Below are 19336 nucleotides of genomic sequence, written 5' to 3'. Positions count from 1 at the left end.
TTGCTTCCTTTTGTTGCGTGTATGGTGTTAGAGTCCAACGAGAGGCGTTATTACACTGCCTAGCTGGGCTTTATTGACTGAATGCTTATTTAATGCTCATTAGCCCGCCAAATATTCGCATACAAATGCTAATGTTTCCAGGCGTCCGCTCAAATGCACCGCATATATAGCTTTCATGCATGTGCACTCCCTACATGGAAACGCACGTACAGAATGTTTTAAAGATGGAGATAGGTCAAAATCATAATTTAAAATTCGGTTGATCGTCCAGCCCGACTGGTAGCAATCTATCAATGCATCTGCCTATTATCCACCCATTCATCCAATCTATTAATCTACTAACCTATCTGATGTATCAGTATCTTTATACATTTGATTTTAATCCATCTATCATCTTTCTGTTTGTCTGTCCGTCCATCCGTCCACTCATCATTCAGTCTATCCTCCCACCCATCCATCTGTCCACCCAACCATATCTGATTTTATCTGATCTAATTATGATGAGGGCAAACTAGGAATGACTAATAGGAGTTTCGAGTTGGTGTTGAAATTGTTCTGTATTGTTTTATTTAATACAATACTATTCAATACAATATAGTTTATATAGCGCATTTCACAACAGCTGGAGTTGTAACAAAGCGCTTTCCATATGGTGTCATGTAAAATTAGCAGGTTATTATGGTGTTTATCAGAGGTGGGAATAAGTCACATACAGTACAGATTGATCAAAATCTTAAAACCAGTTGAAAAATTGCTAGAATTTGCATTTTGCGCATTTGGATCTTAATGCTGTTTTAAGTAGAGCTACAATATATAAAAGCAAGAACGTCGAGTGGGATCAAAAAACATTTAGAACTTGTAATCGAAAAAGTGAAAAAAAGGAAATAGGTTGGATACCACCTGATCAAAAGTTTTAGACCAAAGATTATAAATGCCAAAATCTGCCAAAATTCTCATTTCTTTTTAAGGCATTCACACCGTCATCCCCTCCTGATGGCAAATGCTAAGAAGCTCTCTTTTTGAACATGGTCGGGTCTTCGAGCTTCATAAGGCCTCTCGCAGCATGCCATTGTTGCTGAAGTTGGAGGCAGTATTATTGTTCTATTCCACCCTTTTCACCATAGTTTTCTTATGACGTATTACTCCCAACTCCCATGTTGATTTAAAGAATAAAATATCGTCCTCATAAAACTTCATTGTGTACTGTGTGTGTGCTTGAATAAAATTTAGGAACTTCTGAAAATCTAAAACATTTTCAAATTCTCTAAATGTAGCAGCCTTACAACTAATGACTGATTTTCAAATTTTTTTCATCTATGTCTTTTAAATTGAACAAAGAAAAAAAAACGTGGTGCCCCTAGTGGCGACTGACTGTACTGCACACAGTAAAATTCAGCCGCTGTTAATTGAAATAGACCTTGCGTCACTACAACGGTCCAGATGACTTCCAATGTCACTGACATCATCTTCACCACTTGGATAAATGTTCAAATTAGCTTCCTGGAAACAATTGCATCAAGTATGCTCAAACTAATTTTTGAAGTGATTCACTAAAACGTGGCAGCTTCTCATTAGTGATTCCCACTGAGAAAATGTTTATTCTGGTTTGGAGAGTTTTTTTTTTTTTTTTTGAGCGATGGTCTTTGACTTTTGATCAGCTGATAAACAGCCTATTTCAGTGTGATTGTTGTTTCCAAAGTGCTTTTTGTCACACTCCTTCCTTTTTGCTTTTGCATATTGTAGCTCTACTTAAAATCTCATTAAGATCCGAATGTGCAAAAGGTAAGTTAAAGCTATTTTCCAACTTATCTTAAGATTTAGATCGGAACTGTATGTGCAAGTCACAAGAACGTCTCAAGTAGTAACCTTCTCAAGAGTCATTACATGGTTCAAGCCAGTCATATGTAGGGAGAATAGAAAGGGAGGGGGTGTTGCAATATATGCAGACAATTCTCTTAGATGTAGTATAATAGATTGCATGACAAACATATTAGAGAACATAATGGAATGTTTCACGATTGAAATATACATGAAAAAATTATTAAATATCATAAGCTGTATTAATAGGACACCAGGATCATGCCTTGACATATTCAACAAAGAATTAATGGACATGCTAAGTCACTCAAATGACAAAAAAAACACCAATGTGTGGCGATTTTAACATTGATATGCTAAACCCAAACGGACACCAAAAAACAACAGATTTTATAAATACAATGTATAGCAACAGTCTTTTCCCTATATTTACGAAACCCATTAGAATAACAGTTGATACAGCCACACTAATATATATTTTTATAAATAAAATTGACTAGGGCTGCACGATAAATCTAAATCTAATCGACATCGAGGTTTGACGTAGTGTGGTTATCTAATCACAAGATAGTGAGGTTTTGTATTTTTTCCTCTCTCCCCCAACCTTTGGCGTTTGAGTGACAGATGAATTAGCCAACCAGAATTGTCGATGCTCGGGTCTTAATGGGCCTGGCCAATCAGTGGTGTTGGCTAACAGTGTTGTTGTTTTTTGGCAGGCATTTTAGATTTTGTCTTAGTCTTAGTCATTTGGATAAAAATGCTTATTAGTTTTCATATGATTTAGTCATTCCTATTTGTGATAGTTTTAGTGTATTTTAATCGACAGAAACTGGAAAAAGTTTTAGTCGGTTTTAGCCGACAAACGCAAAAAAAAAGTTTAAGTAGTTTTTTTTGTAAATTTATTAGACCAAAACTCCAAAAGGTTTTAGTCCGTTTTAGTTAAAAATCGGAATACAAGGTTTCCACTCAATAGCAAAGACTTTCTGATGGACTATTAAGGATTATGCATTACAAACAGATAACGTAACGGTGGAATCAATGCTCATTTCTCCAAAATAAGATGAGAACCAAAATGTTTTATCTGGCAACAGTTGTGGCTTTATTTCACTTATAGCAACATAAAATAAAAACGTTTTAACAACATGGACTTGTAGTAGACTTGTTCTATAGTACAGTAGCACAAGTACAAACTTTATCAAACATATGACTTGTTTACTTGAACCAGCCTGCGGTTATTAGAGCGAAGTAGCCTTGCGAGTGTCACTGTCGCCATAGTCCATCAAAGGAACGTGTGTCAGTGTGTGCGAGCCGAGACAATGACCGCAGACATGTTCGTGCGACACCAGTATGTGTGACTGTGCGTGCGCGGCGCATGGGCCCTGCGTGCTGTCCCAGTGGTTGGCGTGACCAAACGAAAGATAGGTTGCACTTCATTGCAATGTTTTGAAAGACAGATTACATGTACAATCGGAAGTGGTGTCATAAATTTTGAGCGTCTGACGAACCACACACTAACGATTTCCTCCCGTCTCGTCTGGTCAGTGAAAATTTCATGTACGTCACGTCACGATTTCGTCATCAAATAACCTCGTTTCGCTCGTCATCGTCTCGTTATGGTCATGGAAAAAAGGGGTGTTAACGAAATAGATAGATAGAGTAAGATCAATGTCTTGAGTCTTTTCTGACCAATTTTCAGTCGGATTCGTTATAAGGGCTCCGTGCAGTATGTTAAAATGTAAAAAAAAACTATGTTTTTAGTCGCCTCTAGGTGGCACAATGTGTATAACAGAATATAAAGATATAGATGTCTTCGGGTACCGACTCTTTATGTACATGTGATGTTTTGGATTTTTAGCAGCATGTGCAGGTGAGTTATTAAACATTTTGTCAATTGCGGCAAAGTAAATATTCAACGAAAACTTTGAAGCCCCGCCCCCTTCATATAGTATTTCGGAAACTAAACATTTTTGTCACAGTGTATGTCCCAGGTCTTAAAATGGTACAGCCGGAATGTTAAGGCAATCGTATAAACCCTGTAGGATCAGGGTGCAAAAGAATGACCCCTGTAAACGTGCAAAAATGGGCGAAATATGGACTTTCAAAAATTCACAAGTCACTTCCTGTTCATTATAGACTATTGTTGTCAAAGAAATTATATGTACATCTCGGGGTACGACACGTGCCTGTCAATTTTCGGAGGCCTCTGTCAAACGGGCCAGGATTTCCTTTGATGTTTCCCCCTCTAGTTGGCGCTAGAGAGCCATTTTGTTTGCGTCGTTTACAATGCCGCTAAAATATCACATTTTTCGCCATGCCCGATGAGACTGCAAAGTTTGGTTAGTTTTCGTGCATGTTTTGGGGGTCAAAAATGCAATCAAACGATTGGAAAATTATAATAACGATACCTATAAAGGGCTCTCGCAACCCTGGCAACGTTGGGGTACCGGCACGTTGGAAATGTGAAATATTTACGAGAAAAAATGTGAGGAATCTTCAAGAGGAATATTTGTGGAGTTAGAGTTAGAGCAGTTTTCTTTGTCAAAGCCTAGTCAATGTTTGAAGATAAAGATAAAGATAAAGATGTCCTTTATTAGTCCCACAATGGGGAAATTTGAAGTGTTACAGCAGCAAAGATATAGATCACACAGAGTCGGCGGCGTAATGTAGCCGTTAATGTGTAACATTAGCAGCAGACATTCATAAAAAGCATGCAAATATACACAGTATAAACGTATCTACCTAATGCCTGTCCATTATACAGAGGGGGAAACACTGTAATGATAAAAACTACTGAATGATTGAAAATACTGCAATGATAAAGATATTACACTGATAAAAGTACTGTAATGGTGAGAGTACTGAAATGACAGGAAAGTACTGCAATGATAGAAAATACTGCAATGATAAAAGTACTGTAATGGTAGAAGTGAGTTCAAAATGGCCGTTTCCTGTCAATTTAGAATGTGGCTCCCGGATACTTTTTATTATGTCTTGGCTTTGTACATGCTTCATCAAATTTTCAAAAAGTTTGATGAAACACAGATCCGGGGCTGTTTCTTTCAAATGTTCAAGGGGGCGATAGCGAGCCATTTAAAAAAAATGAAACGACAAACTAATAAAATATTGATGAATTTGTCAGGCCTGATATGGATGCAAAGCTTCATGAGTTTTCATTCAAATTTCGAACCTCAAAATAAGCGAACTTGCTAACCTACTCTCAGAAAAATATAAACAAAAATAACTTGCATTTGCTTTACCAGTAAGTGGCGCTACCACTACAATGAAAAATAAGTTGGTAGACATATTCAGGGTTGTCTATCCTCAAATTTGAAAATATTCTAGAAGTTAGGATAATCTGATTCATGCTACGGTATCTTATGTTGCCACAGAGATTAATCAATTTTTGCGGCACCATAATGGCTACCATAATTCGGCATAGACTAAGATCGTCTTGAGGCTGTTCTGACAAATTTTCAGTCGGCTTCATTAAAAGGGCATTATCTTAAAATGTAAAAAATATATATTTTTTTGATACCATGAGGTGGCACTGTGTGTATAACAATATAATAACATATAGATATCTTCAGGTCGGGACGTTTTATGTACAGGGTAAGTTTTGGATTTTTGTTTAGAGCATGTGCAAGGGAGTTAAGCATTTAGTCCATTGTGGTGACCCGCCCCTTTTTAAGTAAATTGAAAATGGCCGACTTTCTGTAAAACCTAGCTCATGGCTCCAAGAGCCTTTTTTTGTAGGTCTTGGCCTTATACATACTCCATAAAATTTACAAAAAGCTAGGTGAAACACTCAACCAGGCTGATTTTTTGAACATTTCTAGAGGGCCATGGCAAGCCATTTTAAAAAAGCTGCACAACTAACGTATAAAATATTGATGATTTTGCTTGGCCTGATGTGTGTGTAAAGTTTCACGAGTTGTCGTTCATATTTAGAACCTCAAAATCAGCGTTGTTCTATTGCCGAACAGTGCAATGCACAGTGCACAACTTTTCATGAAAAAGGACGACTTTCGTATTGTGACATCCTCATGGCCTAAACACTCATCCGAGCATATATGAGGGCGACCGTGTTGACTTGCTCGGAGAAAAACAGCCAAGAAAATAACTTGTATTAGCTTTAACCAGTTGGTGGCGCTACCACTACAATGAAAAATAAGTTGGTAGATGTCTTCAGGGCTGGAGTATCCTCAAATGTGAAAAACTTCGAGAAGATAGGATCATCTGAGACATGTTGCCGGAGCTTTTGTTGCCACACAGAAGAATCTGACTTTTCAGCACCGAAATGGCCACGCCTTTTGCCAAAAAGTCACAAAATTCGGGATACAGTAAGATCAATGTCTTGAATCTTTTCTGACCAATTTTCAGTCGGATTCGTCAAAAGAGGTCCGTGCAGTACGTGAAATTTAAAATAAAAACAAATTTTTGATTCTACTTGGCGGCGCTGTGTGTATTACAGCATAATAAAATTAAGATGTCCTCAGGTCGGGACGTTTTATGTACAGGTGATGATTTGGATTTTTAGGAGCATGTGCAGGGGAGTGGAACACACAACACTGGGGCTGCTTTTTTAAATATTTTTAAAGGGCGAAAGAGAGCCATTTTTAAAAAAACTGCACGAGATAATAATAAAATATTGATGATTTTGTCAGGCCTGATGTGTGTGCAAAGTTTCACGAGTTTTCATTCATATTTAGAACCTCAAAATCAGCGTTGTTTTATTGGCGAACTCTGTAAAGCCACGCCCAATGCTTTTCACAAAAAAAGACAAATTTCGTATTGTGACAACCTGAAGGCCTAAACACTCATTTGAGCAAATATGAAGGGGACCTTGTTAAGCTGCTCGGATAAATACATAAAAAAAAAAAATAATAATTTGTATTTGCTTTGACCAGTTGGTGGCACTACCACTACGATCAAAAATAAGTTGGTAGATGTCTTAAGGGTTGGAATATCCTCACGTGTGAAAAATTTTGAGAATATTGGATTATCTGTGTCATGTTGCCAGAGCTTTTGTTTGCACTGTAAAAGCCACGCCCTTCGACCAAAAGCCACAAAATTCGGGATAGAGTAAGATCAATTTCTTGAGTCTTTACTGACCAACTTTCAGTCAGATTCGTTAAAAGGGCTCCGTGCAGTACGTTAAAATGTAAAAAATGATCATTTTTGTCGCCACTATGTGGCGCAAGGTGTGTAACTGAATATAAAAATATAGGTGTCTTCGGCTACCGACTCTATGTACATGTGATGTTTTGGATTTCTAGCAGCATGTGCACGGGAGTTATTAAGCATTTTGTCCATTGCGGCGAATGAAATTTTAAACGCTTAGTTGTGAGTTGTAGTAGTGTAGCGAACCCAGCCAGACAATGGTGAAGCGTACTGATGTTCCACAAAGATTTGTATTCCTTTTGTAGCCTTGATTCCATTGCGGAAACACCGTAAGAGCTACGGTGTAAAACAAACAAAAAATAAACAAATGAGAGCTCTTAACAGCATGCAATCCAAGACATGAAACACCTGTACATGGGTAAATCACGGCAAACGAAATAAACAAAACAATTAAATACCTTGTCCCCATTCCAGCCAGGTGCTTGCAGCCTTAAAAAGATTCCGTTAGCCAATTCCTTGATCAGCAATGTCAAAACGGTTAAGCTTTTCCTTTCCTTTTCCTTTTCTTTCCTTTCCTTTCACCCGTTTCCTCTGGAAACGCCCCCTTAAATAGCGTAATGCTATGATTTGTTAATTAATTAAATATAATAATAATTAAATTAAAAGCATATAGCATCCAAATTATAACTTCAAAATAAAGTATATCACAAACAAATGAACATTGAGTTCGTTACAAGTAGACTGACTGAAACTTTATTAAAATTTCGGCAAAGTCTGTTGCCTTACCTTCCACTGCTCGCGGGACCTCTCCAGTAGTGCGTATGACTCAAGGTGAAAAAGCAAACAGGGAGTTTACTGCTGATTGGCTGTTACCCACTGCACAAAAAAACAGCCCTTGAGCGAATTGTAAATATTTTCTCTTTATTTGTGTTTTTTTTATTTTTGAGAGAGAGAGAGAGACAGAGAGAGAGACACAGAGAGAGAGAGAGAGAGAGAGACAAAACCAGCTTTAAATTTATCGGCCTTGAAAGGTAAAAAAAAAGAAAAGGATCGATGCAGATAACCGTCCGTTTTTTTAGGCCTATTATAGCTCATCTATCACTATTGTTTGTAAATTAGTATGAGTATGGTACAGTCTTGGATCATTTATTTACAAGACAAAATACCAATTTCAATAGTTATATTAAAAAAAATCTACATATGTTGATCAAAGGTCATGATCTCCCACCATAGAGTCTAAACATTTTGTTCTAATTTAATAAAAATCATTCTGTCTCTTACTTATATTTGCAATATTTGGTTCTTTCATCTCAGACAGACTGTTAGGTTAGTCATTTACCTGACATGTTTCGGCGACAGTCTTTCGCCTTCTTCAGAGTGTCACATGATGTCTTGTGACTTGTGTTTATCAGCTGATGTTCAATGAAGGTGTGACCCACCTGTCAATCCGGAGAACGTAACAGCACTACACAGGCACGTGGACGACATACACGAACAGGAAGTTACTGTCAGAAAATGCCGACACAGATTCATCGCACAGAAAAAGAGTCTGAGCCGGACCACTCAGACAAATGGATACATAACCTGTCAAGGTACAAACTCACACAAACAGAATGCAGCATATTAACAAAAATGACTCAATAACACCATCACTCCCAGAAATATACCACATGACGATTTCATTTTGGCAACGGAGTTAGCATGTGAAAAAATTTAAAATCAAGAGCAAAAAGCAGCACTACGAAACAAAATAGCATGTATTTTGAAAATGGCCAAACCACCAACCAGGAATATCACTGAGGAGGTAGCAAGAGCCATTAAAACATTAACAAATAAAGACATCATAATCCTCCCAGCAGACAAAGTCAGAACTACAGTTTATTGGACACCCAACAATATAAACAACAAATGTTAGTTACTAGATGATGACACTTATGTGATACTGAAGAAAGACCCAACTGACAAGAAAAATAAACTCAAGGCATTTAAAACCATTCCTCAATGACAATAAAATAGACATCATCTAGTACCCACAACCAGCAACTTCCCCAGTGGTACACCCCTCCGCCCCATCATAGACTGAATTGGATCAATAACATAAAACCTATCCATGGCACTCACCGAAATAATAAAACCAGTACTAGGACTCACAGATCAACACTGCATAATTCCCCAAAAAATGGCCACAGAAATCAACAATATCAAAGTACAACAGGATAAAATGTTCATATCACATTATGTCATATCCCTTTTTTATAAAAAACCAACACATGCTACCGTACAAATAGTGCTGGACAGACTAAAAGCAGATAGGACTCTCAGGAGACGCACAAACCTCACAGGATAAGACATCACTCAACTCCTTCATTTCATTGCCACATCCACTTACTTTCAATTCTGAAAGACAATCTTCAGACTAAAACAAGGCTATCCCGTGGGAGAACCACTGTCAGCCATCATGTGCTGCTTATTCATGAAAGACCTGGAACTGTAGGCACTCACAACACTGGAAGACTGCAGACCATCATTGTGGAAACGCTATGTGGACGGTTTCTTGGGAAACGTTTTAACAAGACACACTCAACAACTCATAGACCACCTGAAAACCATTGACACCACTGAGAGCATTACATTTACTCATGAAGAAGAAACGGACATCCATAGCCTTTCCGGACCTAAACATACAACATACAAACTACTAAACATAGACATCATCCTCAACTCTCAACTTTTTCCTTAGAGGTTTTCATACATGCAATTTTCAGCATGCTACCTACCTTCTTGATTGACCCATATTCTCAAGGCATGTTCCAAGTGCATTTTATCTGTGGCTACCCACGCACATTGCAAACTGGTGACTGACAGTCTTTCATGGAACATGCGTTCATCTCCAATTTCGTGACCCTTATTTTTCTTCTGTGGAGAAGCTGTACTTCCCCCTCAGGCACCACACTTCAATTCAAACTTCAAAGCAGTGGCTGGAGATGCTTCTGGTTGTCATTGGTATGATTGAGTAAGAGTCCAGTATTCGTGGTCTCAGGGTGCTGACATACTGGGATACAATTTTAGCTCTCTTTGTTAAAAGTCATTAAACCTTGGCTAAAGTTCTTGAATTAAACTATATTTTCCAATTAATGTCATTCTATTTGTATCCTGTATTATGTCTGTATTTGTCATATTTATCTGACCATATTCATCAGACATCATTCTACCACCGTCCAATACAACAATTGACTTGCTAAAATCCCGACTTGCTAAAATCCCCACATACTTTATTAAATTCTTCTAGCGGTCTGTCACTAATAGTTTCATAATAATAATTTGCCCTTTATTAGTCCCACAATGGGGAAATTCGAGATTCGAACCCAGGCCTCCTGGGGAGACTGGGTCCTGAACGCGGCGCCTTAGACCACTCGGCCATCCTGGCAGCCATTGAATGTATTTATTAAACATTTATTTTCATCCTTACATCACTTCCTACTATTTCATTTTCATTCATTTGTTCTATTTGCACTTCTGAATCACTAAAATCACTTTCTGACTTCCTTTTCCTCCTCTTTAGGACGCTTCAATCACCTGCGTGTATCTCACTTGCTGTTGCTCTGAGCTTTGAACACTGACATATTTATAGTCTTCCACGCTCATAATTCACTTTCATCCTCGTATTATCTCCATCTGCAAGATGAAACTCCCTACCTATGTAATTAACTGCAACACAATTTAACGGCTTACCTTGCAGATGTCTGTATTGTTCTCGTTCAATTTTAGATGATCTTTTATCAGTATTCCAAATGTTTATCACTCCATTGAATTCGAAATATTAATTTATTCATACACTATAGTGAATGTCTAGTCATCCCAATCTCATCAAACGCCACTCTTTAACTTACATCTCCCCTCCCCCCGTCCAGCGTGGCAAGCGCCATTTTGCGAACGAAATTGGTTACATCAGTCGCAGTGACACAGTAGATGAGCCCTCCATCAGCCAAAGAGGAGCCCTGGTTAGCTGACAAGCTAGCTTGCTGGTTAGTTGACAAGCTAGCTCATGGCTAACGCTTCTCATTGCGCAGTGGAAAGCTAGGCTGGTCCACCAATATTCGACTGCTAAGAAAGTCGTCGAGGCTCCGCCACCCAAAGTCAACGCTTGGAGCCGCCGGACAACGGGCAGGGTGCCGCTTCACAGCGTCCACTCGTCGGCCTCGCAAAACAGAGATCAGCAAAACACTCTGAAGGTCGTCCGTGCCAGCAAACCCCGAACCAGAAAATCCAGCAAGAAAGCGCGGCTAGCTTACCTGCTACCGGTTGCTGCTTCCTGGCTTCACTACCAAGCCCAGCTATGTCGATCAGCTGTGACTGGCTTGCTTTCTGCCGTCCACACGGTTCACCACCGCCTGCTCTGCTTCAACACCCGGACATCCTTTACGTGCCCCGGCGAAGATGCACTCACCGGGGCTCACGCCGACACTACCAATACGACAACTCCAGCTCCAATCAGGTCGTTCTGGTCCAACGCTGGCGGCCCACGGAAGAACACCGGACGGCGTGCGGATCCTTCTGTGCTGACCCGCGTCTCGAGATCGGATAGCATCGCGGCCGCGAGCAGCTACACTGCTGTCAACATCGGCCTGCTGAACATCCGCTCCCTTACGAGTAAGGACCATTTCGTTCACGACCTCCTGACAGACCGTGAGTTTGACATTTTATGTCTAACTGAGACATGGCAGCAACCGAATGAATATGGTACTCTCAACGAAGCTACCCCCTTTGTTTATCATCCTGTACCTCGCATTACTGGGAGAGGAGGTGGCCTCGCGATGATTCTGCGCGAGGATTTTAAATTTGCGCCCGTAAATGTGCCAACTTTTTTATCGTTTGACGCTAGTTATACAGCTATCTGGATCAATTCCCACGCTGATTGCCACTATTTACCGACCACCAAAACCGAACAAGGAGTTTATCACTAACATCACTGCCTCACTCATCTGTATACACTATCCCCTAATGTGATTCTCTTAGGAGATTTTAATATCCACATGGACAATATCAATAACTCATTCACCAAAGACTTTACCTCCTGTCTGGACAGTTTTGGTTTTCAACAGTTTGTCAACTTTCCCACACACAGTAAAGGACACATTCTGGATTTAATTTGCTGTTTAGGATTATCACCAACAAACTGTAAAACCGATCTTCTGCCATACACAGATCATCTATTGCTTTCCTTCAGTGTTAATCTGTTCTTTTTCAAATTCATCCTACAACGCATTATACATTTCCATAAAATCCTGGACATTAACCCGGACAATCTAGTATCACTTATTAACAACATGCCCAGCACTGATTGTCTTTCTACAACAGATGAGTTTTTGACACACTACAACTCAAACCTCCATAACATTCTCAATACCCTGGCCCCACTCAAAACCCGAACTGTCTCTTTCAACCAAACAGCACCCTGGTTTACTCCCACCCTCAGACAACTTAAATCAAAAGGCCGTCAACTCGAAAGACTATACAGAAAAACTGGACTCACTATTCATAAAGAAATGTACACTACCCACTTCCTCCATTACAATGACTCAATTTCCAAAGCCAAATCTATCTATTACTCCAGTCTAATCTGTTCCAATGAAGGTAACCCCAAAACATTATTTTCTCTCATTTCTAAATTCACTAAACCTGCTGACACATCTCTATTCCACCGATTTCTGTAATACTCTGGCCTCATTTTTTTACATGCAAAATCCAACTTATCCACCAGCAACTCACCCCGCCTTCTGCCCCTAACCTTCCTTCTCCATTCTCCGTGGCTCCTTCCCACCTGTTTTCTACATTCACCTCCCCATCTGTCCACCAAATTTCCAACTTAATTCAGAAGTCCAAGACATCTACTTGTCAACTAGACCCTCTCCCAACTGTCCTCGTCAAAGTCTCTATCCCAGCCCTCTCCTGTCTCATCACGAACATTATTCAAACTTTTCTCTCTACTGGCAATGTACCCTCCCATCTCAAAACTGCTGTTGTCACTCCCATACTTAAGAAACCTGGCTCTAGAAAAAAAAGTGGCTGCTCAACTTCACACCCATCTCTCCTCCAATAATCTCTATGAACAATTTCAGTCTGGCTTTCGTTCCCTTCATAGTACTGAAACTGCCCTCCTCAAAATATCCAATGACCTTCTCCTCTCTGCTGACTCCGGTTCACTCGCCATTCTCCTTCTGCTTGACCTCAGTGCAGCCTTTGATACCATTTCTCACTCCATTCTCCTTGACAGACTTTCTTCCATCAGTATCACCAGCACCCCCCTCTCCTGGTTCCGCTCCTATCTTTCTGACCGCACCCAGTTTATCCAGCTCAAATGTTTTAGATCCCACCCCTTCCCCCTCACTTCAGGTGTTCCTCAGGGTTCTGTCTTGGCCCCTTGCTGTTTATCATCTATCTTCTCCCTCTTGGTAATATCTTCAGGAAACGTCACATCCATTTTCACTGCTATGCGGATGACATCCAGCTCTACATCTCTACCAAACCAAACACCACACTTCCACCATCCTCCCTAACCAACTGTCTGCAGGAATTAAAATCATGGTTCACCGCAAACTTCCTCAAACTGAACAGCAATAAAACTGAACTCCTCCTCATTGGCACCAAATCCACCCTAAACAAAATAAACCATTTCTCTATTCCCTTTGACAGCTCATCCATCTCCCCCTCCCTCTCAGGTCAAGAGTCTGGGTGTCATCCTTGATAGCACTCTCGCCTTCACCTCACACATCAACCACATCACTCGCTCTGCATATTATCATCTCAGAAACATCCACCGGCTTCGCTCCTCTCTCACCCCTCACTCCGCTGCTATACTCGTTCATCCCCTCGTCACCTCCCGACTTGACTACTGTAACTCCCTCCTGCTTGGTCTCCCTCAAAAAACCCTCCATAAGCTTCAGCTGGTCCAAAATTCAGCCGCTCGCATTATCACGCTCACTCCATACAGAAACCATATTACACCTGCCCTCCAACATCTCCACTGGCTCCCCATTACACACCGTATTCAATATAAAATCCTGCTCCTCACTTTCAAAGCTATCCATAACCTTGCCCCTCCATACCTAGCTGACCTCATCCATATTCCGACACCTGTCCGTTCTCTCCGTTCTTCCTCCTCTCTACTCCTCACTGTCCCCCCTGCTCGCCTCGTCACCATGGGAAGCAGAGCCTTCAGTCGCTCTGCTCCCCAGCTCTGGAACACACTCCCCGCTGACCTCCGTAACTCAGACTCATTAACACATTTCAAATCCAACCTCAAAACACATCTGATTAAACAAGCTTATTCACTCTGACCATAAATTAATTTTCCATTTGTTTTATCTTATTTTATTTGATGTTGTTTTTAACATTGTATTTATATTTTTAACTGCATGTTGTACGGTGTCCTTGAGTGCTCAGAAAGGCGCCCACAAATAAAATGTATTATTATTTGTATCATTATTTCTTGTTTCTTTACCTTTATGTTTCTATCAGCGTAGCAGAGAAATGTGATTTTCATGAATCTAAGTGACCCAAATTTGCTTTAGCCCTATCAAACCTAATCAGTTATTCAGGTATTGAATCAAAGACTACTAAAATCAGGGAACATCTTTCCAACTACAAAGATTTCTCATGCTAGTGTTTTAAAGCTACAGTCAGTTGTGGATATTCCACATTGTAACACCCCTTCTTTCTTTCTGATGAAGACACACTTATCCAAAAAAATAATCATCAAAACGATTAGAAATGCCCGCAGATTATTATAATACTGCTGTTGTTTGTCAGATCATCTAAATAGAGATTGTACCATCACTAATCAGTATCAATAAATGAATCACCTCCCCACAACTTGGGCACTCCTTGTTCTATAATAGAAAAGTTAATTTCAATTAAGGCAAAAGACACAGGACACCAAATGTTTTCTCATTAGAATTACATCCCTCATAATTAGCCTTTCATTAATTACTAGTCATTGGCCCCATTTTATCCCTAGGTTTACTGCCATTAACCTTGTCTGTATTTTTACTTTACTAAATATCTTTTTCTCTTACATTATGTTATGCCCGACCAGGAGAGGGCACTCCACCCTAGGATCATGGTCTCAAATTTGTATGTGCTCACCTTCTCTGCGATGAAGATCCCAACCGCTTCACACTCGGTTGTGAACCGCTCCAGTGATAGTTAGGGATCACGGCTTGTAGAAGCCAAGAGTACCACACCGTCTGCAAAAAGCATCGATGCAATACTGAGGTCATCAAACCAGACCTCCCTCATTGCCTCCGCGCAAAGGGCAGCCTTGGCGGAGTCCAAACCTCACTGGAAACAAATCCAACTGACTGCGGGAAATGCGGACCAAACTCTCACAACGGTGATACAAGGACTGAACCGCCTGTATTAGTGGGCTTGGTACCCCATACTTCCGGCGCCCACCCCACAAAACTCCCAGAGGGACATGGTCAAACTCCTTCTCTGTCCACAAAACACATGTAGACTGGTTGCACAAACTCCCATCAACCCCTTGCGGACCCTGCAGAGAGTGTAGAGCCGGTCCACTGTTCCCCGGCTGGTAAGAAAATCGCACTGCTGCTCCTGAATCTGAGATTCGATCTCCCGACTGACCCTCCTCTCTAGAACCCCTGAATTGACCTTAGCAGGGAGGCTAAGGAGTGTGATGCCTTTGTAATTGGAACACACCCTCTGGTCCGCGTTCTTTAAGAGGGCGGCCACCACCCCAATCTGTCAATCAGAGGCACTGTCCCCCCGATGTCCATGCAATGTTGTAGAGGTGTTGAGGAGGTCTTCAAAGTTTTCTAACCACAGAGTCACAACGCCCCAAAGTGCGGGGGTGGGTGGATGTGTGTGTGTGGGGGGGGGGGGGGGGGGGGCAGTAAGTATGTTCACACCTGCTCGGCGTCTCTCACGTTGGGCAACTCCAGAGTGGAATTGTGTCCATTCCATCTCAAGAGGGTTGGAATATGAGCCCAAGCTCTGATTGGAGGTGAGCCCTGACTCTGTCTCGTTGGTACTTGTCTGTCACACCAGCTCAGGCTCCTCCCCTGCCAGACAGGTGACATTCCATGTCTCAAGAGCTAGTTTCTGTAGCCGGGGATCAGAGCGCCAAGGTCCCTGCCTCTTGCTGCCACCCGGCTCACAGGGCATCCAACCCCTTAGGCCCTTCCAACAAGTGGTGAGCTCATGGGAAGGGGCCTTTTCGGGCTGAGCAGACCATATGCAGCACACCATATTCACAAGTTGTATACAGTTTATTTTATTTATTTCCCCCCATTTTGTATGTTCGCAAACTAATTTGCATCTCTGATGTCTCAAGCTTTGTGTGTGTTTTTTTTTTGGGCGCGCAACTGCACTTAACGTATAGTACATGCGATGTGGTGCATGCTGACGCTTAATGGCAATACCAATATTTCATCAGTTTCGTCAATGACTCAGTGGATAAGATTGTAAAAATACAAAGTCAATCAAAATCAATAAAAAGCAAAAGAACAGTGTTGAGATTCAGAATTAATCTTATGGGTGGAGGCCTAGCCACCAGGCGCTCGCCATCCCTACCGCCAGGCCTGGCTCCAGAGGGGGGCCTATGACATGCGTCCGGGCAAGGAAAAATGAGGTCCAATTATTTTTGTCATCATAAGGGGTCTTTTGAGCCGTGCTTTGTCTGGACCTTCACCTAGGAATTTTTTGCCATGGGTGACCCTACCAGGGGCAAAAGGCGTCTATAAACTATTAACTGATACTTAAAAAGTCATTACTAAGTAATTTACTTATTGTTTGTTAAATATCTATTACTTAGTAGCAATGTATAAGGTATATTTACAAATCATTAATATACAGTTAAGTCATAAATATTTCAATCGCTATTTAAAATGATCTATCAACGAATTGTAATGGATTGTTATACTGTTATCAATTACCTTTATTTTTACGAGATTCCAAATTTTTTTACCAGTGGCGGGCCATGCAGTTAACACCGTGGCCTTCAGTGAAGTCCTACTTAGTCCTGCCTGGCAACACGGACTCGCAGGTTTCAGATTGGATAAAAACTCTCACCTAAAAATGCAACATTGGGATGTCATATGACATCAATGTGAAGATTTTTTTTTTCTCTTGATGATGTTAGGCCAGCAGGGAAGGCCTTGAAGGCCTTAGCCCCCCCGCCCCCACTACTGGTTTTGACATTGTATTAGAGTGTTGCAAGGTGATTTTAACTTGAAAGATACTTACTAATAAATGTCTCCTTTTAATTTTGTTAAGAATGACAAAATGGTGATTTACCAGCATTACTTTTTGAGACCAGTAACTGTTGCCTTGTTGCAGACGCTGGGTGCTGCAGCAAATCCTGAGACAGCACTCAGCTGTGGATTGCGATGGAAAGCAGCAACAGGGTGAAGCAGAACAGGCAGATGTAGAAAGGAGTCAGCCATTCACTTACCATCTTGCTCAAATGTTCCACAAAGAGCTAAATATCTGCTCTGATGCTGCATGTAGTTATCCCAGCAACTACAATGCATGGTCCCACCGCATTTGGGTTCTGCAACACATGGCCAAAGGCAATGTCAAGGTAGGTGGAAGCCTCTTGCCATCCCTCGGAGTTGTCCAAAATTCTCTGTGCCGAAAAAGAGAAAAATCACTATTCCTTAATGGTTCTAAATTAATGCTAAGCTTAGTAATATCTGCATCACAATCACATTTAGCACATGCCTTTGTTTTGGAGATCCACAACACAAGCTCCACAAAGCATGGAAAGCTAAATTGGTTCACAATAAATTTGCGATTGAACGAGAAGTGTACTTGCTCTGGACGCCAGTCCAGCTCCAGCACTGAGGTTGTATGGGAAAAGAGGTGTTTGTGTCCTGCCGTTTGTAGCCACTTAGATTGACAAATAAAAATTATACCAATTACTCTGATCCCAAGGTAAATGTCAGTTTTTTATATTGCCCTGTGTTTTGATCCCTTTAAGGTTTTCCACGATGAGCTGTCCACAATGCGTCAATGGGTGTCGATGCATGTATCGGACCATAGCGGCTTTCATTACCGCCAATTCCTGCTCAAGGAGCTAATCAAAGAGTTTTCAATTACGCCAGCTTCCGGCAAAAACTGCTCACTCCAGCCTCAGTCCATGCCAAGAAGCTGCTTATTATCTTCCATTTGTCTCCAGGATAATGGGGAGCAGTCAGGGATAGAGACAATGGATGAAGATGAGAGGGAGCTTGACTTAGCAAAAATGGTTGAGCTCATCCACCAGGAAATGGAACTGTGCTCAGACCTGATCCGATCTTTTCCTGGACATGAGACCCTGTGGAGTCACAGGTGAGAATCCCATGTGACCATGACATAAGAACAGGGCTTGATATTAACTTCGGTCAACTGTGGCAAAAGTTTATAGCCGTTCTATATTTTTTTTTACTAGCCTCAATTTCGTGTTTGGATAATAGGGGAAATTATGTTACACATTCCGTAAAACAGGTCTCTGATAAGGTAAAAGAGAGTCAACACCAAATGAAAAGAAGAATAACAGTGTTCAGAATTTCTATATAGTCACATCACTTTGTCAGGACCGCTTATACATATATATGTCTATATATATATATATATATATATATATATATATATATATATATATATATATATATATATGTCTATATATATATATATATATATATATGTCTATATATATATATATATATATATATATATATGTCTATATATATATATATATATATATATATATATGTCTATATATATATATATATATATATATATATATATATGTCTATATATATATATATATATATATATATATGTATGCATGTATGCATGTATGCATGTGTGCATGTGTGCATGTGTGCATGTGTATATATGCATGCGTATATATATATGTATGCGTGTATATATATGTATATATATGTATATATGTATATATATGTGTATATGTATAAATGTGTATATGTATATGTATATATATGTATATGTATATGTATATATATGTATATGTATATATATGTGTATGTATATATGTATATATATATATATATAGTGTGTGTATATATATATATATATATATGTGTGTGTATATATATATATATATGTGTGTATATATATATATATATATGTATGTATGTATGTATATATGTATGTATGTAGGGGTGTGGGTGTGTGTGTGTGTGTGGGGGGGGGGGGTGTGCGTGTGTGAGGGTGGGGGTGTGTGCGTGCAGGGGGGGGTGCGTGCGTGGGGGTGTGCGTGTGTGTGTGTGTGTGTATATATATATATATATATATATATATATATATATATATGACAGAGTGTGGTTCATTCCTATTCATTTCCGAACGAAGGCAGTGCCATCGCATGGTGTCC

General features: G+C 40.2%; 1 protein-coding gene across 3 annotated transcripts in view; it reads left to right on the top strand.

Annotated features, from left to right (window-relative positions):
* ptar1 (protein prenyltransferase alpha subunit repeat containing 1) overlaps window positions 1–19336 on the top strand; it is a 102011-nt gene that overhangs the window by 67820 nt on the left and 14855 nt on the right. For 2 of the 3 annotated variants that reach the window (XR_015844678.1, XM_088303401.1), the window contains exons 5-6: window positions 17296–17539; window positions 17939–18288. Coding sequence is in view for 2 of the 3 variants with exons in the window: in XM_088303401.1 (XP_088159527.1) it covers window positions 17296–17539; window positions 17939–18288 (594 nt within the window). In the remaining variant the exon portion in view is untranslated. The remainder of the gene's footprint in view (window positions 1–17295; window positions 17540–17938; window positions 18289–19336) is intronic. The other variant, XM_088303411.1, reaches the window with a different exon arrangement.

This window comes from Idiotropiscis lumnitzeri, chromosome 1, assembly GCF_059441095.1.
Source record: "Idiotropiscis lumnitzeri isolate Australia: NSW breed Sydney's pygmy pipehorse chromosome 1, RoL_Ilum_1.0, whole genome shotgun sequence".
NCBI classification, from domain to species: Eukaryota; Metazoa; Chordata; class Actinopteri; order Syngnathiformes; family Syngnathidae; genus Idiotropiscis; species Idiotropiscis lumnitzeri.
Note: the sequence above shows the minus strand (reverse complement) of the source record. Positions and strands in the feature narration are given on the sequence as shown.